The 13,482-nt window shown below is 39.5% G+C and overlaps 1 protein-coding gene across 1 annotated transcript in view; it reads left to right on the forward strand.

Moving 5' to 3' along the window:
- The window catches only part of Tdrd5 (tudor domain containing 5), a 47,274-nt gene that overhangs the window by 22,452 nt on the left and 11,340 nt on the right, over nucleotides 1-13,482 (forward strand). The window contains exons 12-14 of the mRNA XM_057770343.1: nucleotides 6,895-7,095; nucleotides 7,566-7,679; nucleotides 11,332-11,472. Coding sequence (XP_057626326.1) covers nucleotides 6,895-7,095; nucleotides 7,566-7,679; nucleotides 11,332-11,472 — 456 coding nt within the window. The remainder of the gene's footprint in view (nucleotides 1-6,894; nucleotides 7,096-7,565; nucleotides 7,680-11,331; nucleotides 11,473-13,482) is intronic.

Raw genomic sequence — 13,482 nt, forward strand, 5'->3', positions numbered from 1 at the left:
GCTGGGTAGAGTTATTGATGGCCTTCCTCCATTGGCAGCTTGCATAGCACCTTGAGGTGTAGATGAAAAGTGTCCTCAGCCAGGGAGGAGACTTTCGGGTCAGATCCAGCTGTGACCCTCCGAGTCCTGATCAAAGTGTGTGGTGTTTTCAGCTTCAGAAGCAGTCAAGGACAGCAGCAAAGTCTATATTTCTTGGAATCTCTTGGACTCCCTGACCAGCAACTCAAAAGAGGTTTCTCATGCCTCATACTGGCATTTTTATTAGGTAGTCTATGGCTCTTACAGAAGACTGTATCATCCCAAGTGGCATGAGTTCATTTAAACTATCTAGAGGTGTGTGTGTATTATATATAGTTTCAGGTAAGTATAAAATGATTCCCTGTCATTATTTCAAACATCCTCAGTGTTACTTACCCCTCTTCCCCCTTCTTTTGTACTGTCCCACCTCCCCAATTTGGAATGTGTTCATTTAAAATTTTGATTTTATTGGTGTGAATAGTTCATAATAGCCTCTTGGTGTTTTGTTTGCTTTTCTTCTGTTTAATGAGTCCCAGTCCCCGTTGTTTCCTGAGGGCAGGGATATACCACCATTCTTGGATTCCTCTTGTCTTTTTTATGTCAACATTTGTAGTGGTGTAAATGTTAAATTATGAATGTTATTTATTGTATATTTTCTCATTCTGTCATCATCTAAATGATAAGGTAGTGTCCACTGTGCTTAGTTTGTTTCAAAGAACCAACTTTTGCCTTTTTGATTCTCTGTTAAGAACATGTTTCTATTTTGTTTATTTTTGTCTTATCTTCATTGTTTTCTCAACTTTGAGTTATTCTTTTGGTATAGGACCTTAAGTTAATATCTAGCCTTTCTTTAGATAAATCTGTAAGTTTTGAGGCATTGGTTTTATTGCTCATTAAAGTATTTTATAACTTATATTTTGCTTCTATGTTTGAGTCATGGATTATTTAGAGATTTGTTTATAAATACTGTTTATCTGATTTTTCTTGTTACTAATTTCCAGTCTAAACAGCTGATCAGATATGATCATGTGGTAACACCAGCCCTTTGAAAAATGAGTAGTTTTCTTTATGAGCCAGAGCAGGGTCAGATGCATCCTTGAATGTGTAGACTGTAGCTGTGGAATAGTCTTTATGAGCCAGAGCAGGGTCAGATGCATCCTTGAATGTGTAGACTGTAGCTGTGGAATAGTCTTTATGAGCCAGAGCAGGGTTAGATGCGTCCTTGAATGTGTAGACTGTAGCTTGGAATAGGTCCATAGTTGCGCTTTAGTCCCTTGGTTGTGCTTTTGAAAACTGCCATGGAAAGGAAGCCTGTCTCTAGCACTGATGCGCTTGCTTTGTTCTGTCATTTACTCACTGCTAAGTCCACATTAGAGTGTTAAATGCCTGGGAATCGAATATGATTATGAAATTAACCTCTTCTGTGAACACACTTTCACTTCAAGTCCTTTTTGTGCGATATTCTTGTAGCTCTGTGACTTTCCATTACTTAGTATTTTTTACTTAGTTTTTTTTCTGATGTAGCCATTATTTTTCTTCTGAGCATTCTATTTTAGGTATGTTTTTCATGAATTACATATAGTTGCGTTTTTTTTTTAAATCCAGGGTAATGTGTTCACCTTTTTAGCTGGACCTTTAATTAATTTAATAATATAATTAATCGATATTAATTATATTTATTTATTTTTATTTTATTTTTTTGGTCTTTTGAGACAGGGTTTCTCTGTAGCTTTGGAGCCTGTCCTGAAACTAGCTCTTGTAAACTAGGCTGGCCTCGAACTTACAGAGATCCACCTGCCACTGCCTCCTGAGTGCTGGGATAAAAGGCGTGCACCACCACTGCCTGGCTAATTATATTTATTATGACAGTATCTAAGTTCAAACTTCATTATTGTGTTTACTTTATAGCTTGCCTGTTCTTTTTTTAATTTAGCATTACCAGTTGTGAAGATTAAAAAGTAATTTTACTTTGTATTACTTTAAAAAATCACTATAACATTTAAAAATGTTATGTTTATAAATATAATCAATCCTATAAATAAACTTAAAGACAAAAATCACATGATCATCTCAATAGATACAGACAAGGCCTTTGACAAAATCCAACATGAGTACATGAAAAAAGTCCTGGAGTGGGAGTAGGGGACGTGTCTCACGTATGACAGAGTCCTGGAGTGGGAGTAGGGAATGTGTCTCTATGACCATCCCTCAGATGTTTTTACAGTATGGATACCTCATTGTGGTGGAACTGAACACCATGGGAATAAGCGATAATTGAAGTGGCTTTCTTTTTTCTTGTTTAGTTAATAATCATATTTGGACGTAGTTATGTGAAACTTGACCTTTATACTAGACATGATAGTTTCACTTCCCATGTTGGATGGATCTTATAAGAAAAATGAAGTATCTGTGATAAAAGATGACTCTAAAGGGTGTTATTAGAGGAAATTCAAAGTGGGAATAAATTGCCATAAATAAGAATTTAAAATTAACTTTCTAATGTACTATATGCTAATTAGAATAAACTTTTAAGACAGGCATAAGGTGTGCTTCCTCTTGGAGTTCACTTTCCTGGCTGATGGAACAACCTTAGAGTTCTATTACCATTGATAGTGTTAACGTTGTCATAGACGCTATGAATTATAATCTTTCTTTTTAAATTCCATGCTTATGGATGTTTTGCTTGTATGTATATATGCACAATAAATACATACAGTTCACACAGAGACCAGAAGGAGGCGACAGAATCCCCAGAACTGGAGTTCCAGATGGTTTGAACCTCCACGTGGGTGCTGGGACATGAACCAGGGTCCTCTGCAGGAGCAGCAAATGCTGTCAACCACTGAACCATCTCTCTAGCCCCTGCATTAGTATCTTACTATAGATGAAGTAGTTTGTTCTTGTGATATTACGTCTTGATAATAGTGTGAGCCTGTATTATTATGCTAAAGTTATTGCTTAGAAAATTAATTTTCACTGTGATAAACTACTAGAACTTTTTAAAACAAAGCCAGAAATCAATTCATCTTTGTCCTCATTGGGCTAGCTTAGGTTACCGCATAGTTCATGACTGACAGCTTCATCTGTGTGTGCCTATGTATGTCTGTGTGCCCTGGCAAGGCATTGCGCATTAATGTATTTATTGTATTAATCAAAATATATACAAACTCTTGAATTATTATATTTTTGAAATAAAAAATAATAAAGAAGTAAATAAAAATGAGCATCGTTGGGATGGAGCCCCAATTCTGTGCCTGTGCCCTTATCTTGTAGATCCTTGCTTCCTTTCCTTGATAAAGAGTCAAACCATTTACATGCCCTCCTCCTTTCTCCCTCCCTCCCCCTCCTTTCTCTCACTCCATGTGGGAGCCATAGCAAGGAGGCTGTCTACTAGCCAGGAAATACCTTTTCAAACCTTGAGTTTAGAATCTTAGCCTGTAGATTAATGACAAACTAATTTTCACATTTTTTTCCTGGTATTTTGTTAGATCTCTCCAAACTGACTAAAATGTACATAGTGAAGAATTACATTTGGGAGCTGCTAAGATACTCATTTCTCTGACATTACCTCAAATGACCTTTATATTTAATGGAACACAGCATAAAGAACACATTCCACCATTGTAGTATCTGTAAATCTTCTATTTTTAACATGCCCTCATATATCAAGCTTTTATTAACAATTTTATGAATATAGTAACTTTATAATGTCTAACATTCATAGTATATGTTAAAGTATTTTGTGTAAGTGCCTTGTTCCAATATGATCTCTTACACAAAAATATATTTTTGTGCTATATAGTTTAATGGAAATTAGCACAGTGATAAAAGGGATACTCGGAATCCAGACTCTGTAAATTGTCTGATGTATGATATGCAGTTACAATACATAGTTTTCTTGAAGGAATGCAAGAAAAATTAAACACTGAAATTAATTAATTCAAAGATGTTTGTCTTGTTAGAATTTTTATTGTTTTCAGAAAAATTGTTTTTATTTAAAAAATAATTTAAAAATTGGTTAAAAGATTCTAACAATGTCTGTTTGGCTCTGTTACGTGTTTAACTCATCTAGTCCCAATCTGCCTGAGAACGACTTTCTTCCACCTGAGCTGCACTGCTTGGATTTTCTCTGCTGAGGGTCATGTAGTGGCAGATTCAGTAATGTCAACAGAACCCATCATTATTTTGTCCTGCTTTTGGTGCAGGCTCTGGAGATGGAATGCGGGCCTCACGTTTGCTAAGCACAGGCTGTACCGCCTGTCCCATCCCCACCTCCACCCGGCTCTGCTCCAGGTTGGCGTCACTGAAGAGGCTGTCGCTAGCTTCTGTCTTCTTAGCTTTGGAGAAGTCCCTTGTCGGTCTGGTGGCTTTTCCTGTGGAAATCCTTAATCATTGTTTTGTCCTCTTTGTCTTTAGCTGTTTTAAAGATTTTCCATTTGCCCTTACTCTAGCTTCAGGGTATGTTTGGATAGAGAGCAATACATTTACTCTTGTGTGTGAATTTATTTATGCTGCTTTGCTCACTGACACTTTACAAGTCTATGGCTTATTGGTTTTCATTAGACCCTGTGAATCTGAAGTTGTTCTTTGATTATTGCCTGTGCCCCATATTCATAATTTTATTCTCTGTCTCTCTCTCTTTCTGGAACAAAAATTGAAAGTGTTAAAGGTAAGTCTTTCTTCCAGACCTTTTAGCTGTCTTCTCTGTTTTTATGTCCATGTCTTTCCGCAGTAGGCGTTTGTTTCTGTTATCTTCACTGCACTATTTACTCTTTCTTACCCCTGTCTCATCTGCTGCTGAGTTAAACCACGAAGGTTTTAGGTTTTGTTAATTTTTACTTTTTGAAATTGGTTCAATTGTATAGAGTTTTTAAAAAGTGTGTGTCTGTGTGTTTGTATGTAGATGTTTGTGTGTAGAAGCAGGGGTGAGGGCAAGACAGTTCCCCAGTCACCTAAGGTGGTCAGGTCCATGCATGTGCCTCTACCCGTGGAGACAGCTTGCTGGCTGACCTGTACCAGTCTTTGTGGTTTGCTGATCTCTACAAAAGTGTCAAACTAAGTTGAGTAATTTTGTTAATACTGCTTTAAGCATAAGGTTAGTTTTATTTTAGGAATAAAAATGTTTTAAGGTTTTGCTAGCTTTTGTGTGGTTTCTACTTGTTTGCATATATAGTTTGTTTGTTTAGGCTTTATTTTAGATAACATTTTTACATTTTCATTTGAGTGTGTGTAGGTGTCTGTGTGTATGCCTGCCATACACTGATGTTAGAGGACAGCTGTGTGTCCTGGGGAATCAACCTCGGGGTCGTCAGGCTTGTGGCGCCATCGCAGACATTGTCACTGTGTTTGTATCTTTGCCTGTGTACCGCTGTTGTCTTGGGAATTGTGTCTGAGGAGGGTTGGGTGGTGCCTCTCTCCAGAGAGGTTTATTATTTGCATCCTCCAAGTGCCCAGAATGCCTGCTACTCTGTGCTGTGCTGACGGAAATATTAACAACTTGAAGATTGCTAGACTATGCTGGGGGTGTGAAAATGGAGTCACAAAACCACGGGAAGCTTAGTATTTGCTTTGTTTCCCCGTGCCGGGGAGTGTATCCCACAGATGTTAGCTTAAGGAGGGAAGTTCTCTAGACTCACAGCCATTGTAGACCCTGGCTTTGATCCCTGTCCCCTTCGACCATCAAAACTGTAGTTCAGGTTTGCTCAGATGAGCAGGTGCTCTGAAGGCAGAAGTAGATCTCACTTTCCCTTCCATTTTGGCATGATAATTTGTTGCTATCTTATAAGATCTTTGGTCTTTTGTGATTACTAAAATAATATTTTACCTGGAATGTAAATTTTTTTCCTCTGGGAGGGTTAGCCCAATAATCTTTAACTGACTTTTTTTTAAAAAAATGAGAGATGCTCAGTGGATAATTATTTAAATTTTTCCAAACCTTTTCACTATTTTCTTTTTAAATTAGCATGTGGTATATAAAATGTTTTTCATTATGACATTCTAATGGACACATATAATGTATTTTGATCATATTTGTCCATTACTTTGTTTCTATTGAGATTTTCTTGTATTTATCTAATGTATTTATGTCCTTCTCCATTTTATCTTCTGTAGCTCTAAAATCCCTTTTATTCCTACACCCATTCCTGAATTCCATACCCTAGAGAAACATGGAATGTTTTGTGAGGTTATCCTAATTCACTTAGTATGATGACTTCTGCGTCCACCCATTTCCCTGCAAACTAAATAATTGAATCCCTCTTGATTCTGAATAAAACTATTGCGCACATACAGCGCGTTGCTTTACCCCTTCACCTTCCTCCATCAGCAGGCCCTGCTGTAGCGGCCCACGGTGCACACGAGTGTGCAGTAAACAGACACGGATTCTGGGTGTGCACCTAGGAGCAGTGAGGTTGGGTCATACGGAATTGTTCTTTTTACCTTCTGAGGAGTCTCCGTACTGGTTTCCATGGTGACTGGACTAGCAACACCCCCAGCAGCAGTTACAAGGGCCCCCTTTTTTCTGTGCCTTCTCCAGCATTTACTGCGGTTTTCTGGTGGTAGCTGTGTTGATTGAGGTGAGGTGGAATCTCTGTGCGGTTTTGATTTGCATTTCCTTGATGGTTGGTCTTTTTATTTGTGATAAATAGTTCTGAAAATGAGAGTTCTTCACCAGATGATTTTTTGTAGTTATGTTTATTTAACTATTTTTCCTTTTAATTTCTCTTACCCTAAAATTATACCTATTTTATGTGTTCTATTTTTGTAAGATTTTGTTTTTTTCACTTAAAACTCTAGTTCATTAGCAATTCATTTTTGTTTATGACTGCTGTAACTCATGTAAATCTACCACATAAATATATCTCTGTTGTATTTTAGGAACACTGGACATCCAGAGCTATTTTGCACTTCCAGAAGCTGTGTGGTTTGAAGCCATTAGTAGGGGTGGTAGATGAATATATAGACGGAATCCTTAACATTTTTCTTTGTGATACATCCTCAAATGAAGATATCTACTTTCATCATGTCTTGAGAACAGAGGGCTATGCTATTGTATGCCGAGAAAATGCCCCATCCAAGGTAGAGTACATGTTTGTTTAAATGCCACACTTTAGGATATAAGACAGTGTATTATGGGCAGGTTACTGATTAACTCTTCAGTCTTAGAGATGTCCTTTAGATTCCTGACTTCTTAATATAGGACGCCCTCCTCATTTTCAGGTGACTGTTGACACCAGGCTGTCACCACCAAGAAATAACTTGTATTTTTCTAATTGTTCTTTAATCCCCCAGTGAAAACTATTTTTATTTAGAATAAACTATTTACTCCCCCAATCTGGAGTATTTAATGTTTTCCCGGAGAAGAACAACATTCTTATTTTGAAATTAGCTGCAGTTCTGTCACAGAATCTCTTATTCTGCTGCTTTTGTGACTAGAGGAGTGGCCGTCGGAGATTGTCACCGTGTGTTAGAAAGTGTGCTTCCCTGCCATGGGGCACGCGGCCTGTTCCCTGTGTGTAGCTCACTATACAATTAATGCTTTGTCCTAGGGCTTCCGAGACTTAAACCCGTTAGCACTCTACACTAACTCCAGTGGAGTGGCTGGTGACGTGGTCCCAGCAGAGCTGGGGTGTCCTTCTCATGAAGACAGGGAGCAATCCAAGGTGAGTGTGCTGCCCAGCCACCACATAAAAACTTTTGCAAATATGATTCCCAGAAACTATAGTCATGTTCTCATTTTGTACATGAATGCGATGATGTTTCCCAGACAGAAGATCTGGGAATCTTGCACAATGATAGTGACTGACCTTGTCTCTTTCCCAGTTTAACAATTTGCATTAGTTCTGTTTCCTCTTCAACAGTTCCTCTTATGCACCAAATTCTCTTGCTCCCTTTGTGTAGCTGTGGTTCCCCTACACTGATGCCAAAACTATTATATATTTCTTACATATTCTTACATATAATATATTCTCTAATTATATATATATATATATATATATATATATATATATATATATATATATAAATTGGTTTTTCGAGACAGGGTTTCTCTGTATAACAGCTGTGTCTGTCCTGGAACTCACTGTGTAGACCAGACTGGCCTTAACAGCAGTGTCTGTCCTGGAACTCACTCTGTAGACCAGACTGGCCTTGAACTCACAGATCTGCCTGCCTCTGCCTCCTGAGTGCTGGGATTAAAGTCGAGCACCACCACTTCCCAGCTCCTAAAAATATTTTTATTGCATTTATTTATTGTGTGTATGTGTGTAGGCCATCTGTGCCTCGATGCACACTGGAAGTCAGAAGAAAACTTGTGGGAGTTGGTTCTTTCTTTCTACCATGTGGTTCACAGCCCAGGCTTGGTAACAAGTGCTTTTACCCCCTGTGCATCTTGCAGACACTAATGCCTGTCTTACTGCTCCTGCACTACTCAGGGTATTCTGAGTCTTCTTATTTCATACTCTATAAAAACCACCAGCACTCCCCACCACAGTAAAGACAACATTTTATCTTTTCCATTAATATGTTACTCCAGCCCAAATAAGAATGGAAACAGTTCTTGAAGTAGCAGTGTATCACAGACACCATTGTAAGGACCCTGGAGGTGGCTTAATCACCAGAACAGTCTCAGTTGGTGCTGTGATCCATTGAGGGTGGAGTGGGCTGAAGCCCGTAGCAAGAATTTAATGCTTGAACAAAGTCACAGACATGTCCCTTGAGTCTGACATTCTGTGACAGTGGATACTGGGCTAAGAATATTTGATGTTTTTAAGGGTCTCACACCTTGCTCTCACAAGGTCTTTGTGTGAAATTAAATAAAAAATATCCTTCTTTAATGGGTATATTTATGTATTTTAGAGATGGCAAAGTCTCTTTTTAAGTATTTATTGATTATTGAAAAGGTTCAAAGGCAAGGCCACCTTGATGACTATGATTTTAGCTTGTCACAAAAAATACATAAGAACTATAATGCCACACTCAGGAGCCTGAAGCAAGGAGGCCACAGTTTTGAGACTGCCTAGGCAACATAACAAGACTTTGTCTTAACAAGCAACAAAAATGTCACTCCAGCTGGGCAGTGGTGGCACACGCCTTTGATCCCAGCACTTGGGAGGCAGAGGCAGGTGGATCTCTATGAGTCCGAGGCCAGCCTGGTCTACAAGAGCTAGTTCCAGGACAGGCTCCAAAGCTACAGAGAAACCCTGTCTCGAAAAACCAAGAAAAAAAAAGTGACTCTCTCCTGCTGCATTTCAAAAGAAGTAGCAAAAAATTAGCTTTCTAGTTAATGTTAGAATTGTTTGTCCTGGGGCTGGAGAGACGGCTCACTGGTTAAGACTACTATGGTTCTTGCAGAGGACCTGGGTTTGGTTTCCAGCTCCCACATGAGAGCTCAGAACTGCCTGTGACTTTAGGTCCAGAGAGCCAATTCCCTCTTCTGGCTCCGCAGGTGAAAGGTACAGCACAAATGTGTTACATGCACAGTCAAAACATTCATACACAGGGGCTGGAGAGATGGCTCAGAGGTTAAGAGCATTGCCTGCTCTTCCAAAGGTCCTGAGTTCAATTCCCAGCAACCACATGGTGGCTCACAACCATCTGTAATGAGGTCTGGTGCCCTCTTCTGGCATGCAGGCATACACACAGACAGAATATTGTATACATAATAAATAAATAAATATTTAAAAAAACATTCATACACATAAAATAAAAATCGTTACATTTTTTAAAATGACACACTTACCTAATGAATGTTTTGCCTACATGTAAGTGGTGCATGCAGTGCCCATGGAGATCAAAAAGAGAGCATTGGAGTCCCTGGAACTGGAGCCACCATGTAGATGTTGGGAATCAAACTTGGGTCCTCTGCAAGAACAGCAAGTGCTTCCAACCACTGATCCATCTCTCCAGCTCCTGGAAATTGTTTTTAATAAATTTGCTTTGTTTGGCCTATAACAACCCTGAATATTTCTTAATCATTATTATTGCATTGGAAGAATTATAGTTTGTTATTCTTGAATAATGAATTTAATTAATTGCTTAACATTTTTTAGAATATGTATCTGTTGGTATCTTCAGATACTTATAGTTTGGTTCTAGAAATGAAACACCATCTTTTGTACAAAAGAGAAAATGTAAACTCTGCTGATTTAGTTTGTTTTGATGCAGCAAAGCTTCTGTGGACTACCTACTGCACACCTGTGTCACACCCACATGCATACCCACTGCACACCTACATGCACACTGCACACCCACTGCACACCTATGTCACACCTACATGCATACCCACATGCACACTGCAACCCACTGCACACCCACATGCACACCCACATGCACACCCACATGCACACTGCACACCCACAGCACACCTACATCACACCTACATACACACCCACTGCACACCTGCATGCACATTCACTGCAGACCCACTGCACACCCATGTAGCACGAATTCTAATTGGTCTTAATAATAAAATCCCGGAGTCAGATACAGGGATTAATGCTGAAATATCAGAGAAAGCAACCATCCACTAGAGAGTTCTTAACTCAGACCAAAAGGATGACCCTGTCTCTATGCTGCCTCAGGCTGCTGCTGTCTCTTCAAGACCTCAGACTGAATCCTCCCGCCTTATATTCCTCTCTCTACCCAGCCATATCTCTCCTGTCTCCACCTCCCTAGTGCTGGATCACCTTTGTGTGAGCTCTGTTTCTCTTTTAGACAGATCTTCAATCTCATTGTAGCCCAGGGTGGCCTTGAGCTTACAGAGATCCTCTGCCTCTGTCTCCTGAGTGCTGGAATTAAAGGTGTATGCCAGCAATGCCTGGCTTGTATGGCTAGCTAGTGGCTAGCTCTGCACTCTGATCACAAAGTATCACTACACATGCACACCCACTGCACACTCAGACTCTTGCTTATCCCTAGTGGTTTTAGGTGTCCCAACAGTTCATCTTCATCGCGTCTTCTCGGAATCTCCTGTAATGTGTGTGACACATCTCTATGATGGCTGCACAGGAGGAGTGCATGGTGATTACATGATTGTGTGTTTCCCCACAGTTTTAGTTCTTTAGGTCTGGGACTTTGGGTTTTTTGTAATACAGCCTGTCGCATAGACACTTGACCACCTATGCCTTCCAGTGTAGTTTCCTGGTAGTTGAACAGAATGGGAAGGCTGAGGGAAATGGGTAAAATTAAAAAAATAATAGAGGAACACTTATGTGCATCTATGAACTATAATGTAAAATTTCCACCAAAATTTAAAGAAATGCAGACTTTTGGAAACAGCATTAATGTAGAACGTGATCTCTTTTATTCTACTAGCAAGATATTAATGATGAAAAGTCTCTAAGTCACCTTAAATCTGAGGATTCTAGACTCAGTTCATTGAAAACACGTAAGAGCTGTGAAGAAGACCCACAGTGGTCCATGCTGCAGCCCACGACCGCAAAGGAAGAAGATGAGGTAAGATGAGGATGGCTTTTAAACTCACTAATTAATTCATAAATGACGACAGCTGGAAATGAGTCCGCCTGTAAGGACCACTCCATGACACTGGATTACATGTGATCCCCTTAGTCACCAAGACCACAGTATGGGACGTGACCCAGTCAGGGCAGAGGAAAGCTCGGGCTGGGCTGGGCGATAGGTTATTGCCCACGATCTAGTCAAGCATGGCAGTTTGAAATCTTAAGAAGTAATATTAGGAAAGCTCTTCATGGAATATGTCTGGTTTTGGGAGAACACAGTTTTTAACCAAGTGTTTATATGCACATAGCCTGGAGTCCTTCATGACACATACATTTTTCTATTTTTAAAGTATTAATTTTCATTTCTTTGAGCTGTTTTGAGATTTACCTTTAATTTTATTAAATAGTCTTATTTCCTGATTTTCCAGCTTTAAGTGTCTTTAGATTTCTTGGCATGAAAGATGGGGGTTGAATCGTTTTTCATCCCTTCACCCACCACGTACACACTTAGTCTTCATTCCCTTCCCCACCATCTGTCTTAGTCCAGTATATCAAATTGGTGTTGACCTCCCAGTGTTTATGAATGGAAATGCTATTTCTGCTGAGCCAAAGAGTATGCTAGGACATGGCCTATATACTTTTAAATAATATTTTTGTGTATTCTTTCTTCTCCCCTAACTCCTCCCAGATCCTCCCCCGCCTCCCTACCCAGGTAACTTCATGCTCTTTTTTGCTCCTAAAAGAAAACAGAGTTCAGTTTGTGTTGCCTGGGATGTGTTGCTGTTTCAGTGAAGAAATCTGACTTTCCCTTGCCATCAGCTGTCACTTGAGGCTAGCTTCTTGGGTACGGGTGGGACTTTGTGCCCACTTTCCCTCCCTTGTGATGGGTTTTTGTCTGGTTTGAATGTGTGTGAGTCTTATGCATGCTGTTTTGTATTTTGATATTTCATTCTTTTTAAATTACCTGCAGTAACAGACTTTATTCCAGTGTGCTTTCCTGTCTGTCAGAATTCATAATAGCTCCAGCACCTGCGCTTCTGCTTCCTCCGTCTTCTCACGGTCCTGACCGTAGCAACTGCCTTTGTTTTGTTACTCTTAATTGGTCCTTTGAGAACTAGCATTTAATAGTTTCTTAAAGGTGACACCTTTCATTTAGTGTACTACCTTTGAGTACTTTACGTGCATCCAAGTTGACAGTTGAGAGCCTGTGAGTGGCGGGTGCTGCTCTCCTATATTGACTGTTCTCCACTCTGTATATCCACCCCGACCAAGGTTCATCTGAATTGTTTCAGTTCCAAGTAATTGAGTAGAACTACTACAAACATTCAAAGCAAGTTTTGTGAACCTAAGTTTTATTTAACAAAGAACATGTCCAGAAGCAGGACTGGTGGGTTTTGTGGCAGCGTCCGGCAAACTGCTCTCCAGAGAGGCCGTATCATTTCCTTTCCCCGCAGCAGTGTATGCGTTCTGGTTGTTCCAAGCCCTTGCCAGTGATTTTTGTTTTAGCTATTCTGATAAGCATATAGTAATATCACAGAATGCTTTTAATTTTTATTTCCCTACTGACGAACAGTATTGTCATGTGTGTGCTTGGTAACATGTCTGTTAATCTTTTGCCCATTTCTTTGCTCCATCGTTTGCTTTCTTACCGTTTGGGGAGACTTTATTTTTTATGTCTTCTAGGTGCTCGACCTTTGTCAGATGTGTGATTTTCACATAGATCTCTCATTTGTAGCTTGTCTTTTTCATTCTTGTAACAGTGTTTCATATGACAAAAGTTTTAATTTTTAGAAGTCCAATATGGCAACTTTTTCTATTAATTTTGAGTTAATTAGCACAGGTGTGAGGATGAGAAACCTTTTGTTATCCCTGGGCACAGTTGTTTGAGCATCATGTTGAGAAAGCCACCCTATTTCTACTGAATTGCCTTTTACTAATAGTCAGTCGTTGGTTTGTGTGAGTCAGTGACGCCCCCGTGTTCTGCACCAGTGATCTGTTCCTCTCA

This window comes from Chionomys nivalis, chromosome 5, assembly GCF_950005125.1.
Source record: "Chionomys nivalis chromosome 5, mChiNiv1.1, whole genome shotgun sequence".
Classification (NCBI taxonomy): Eukaryota; Metazoa; Chordata; class Mammalia; order Rodentia; family Cricetidae; genus Chionomys; species Chionomys nivalis.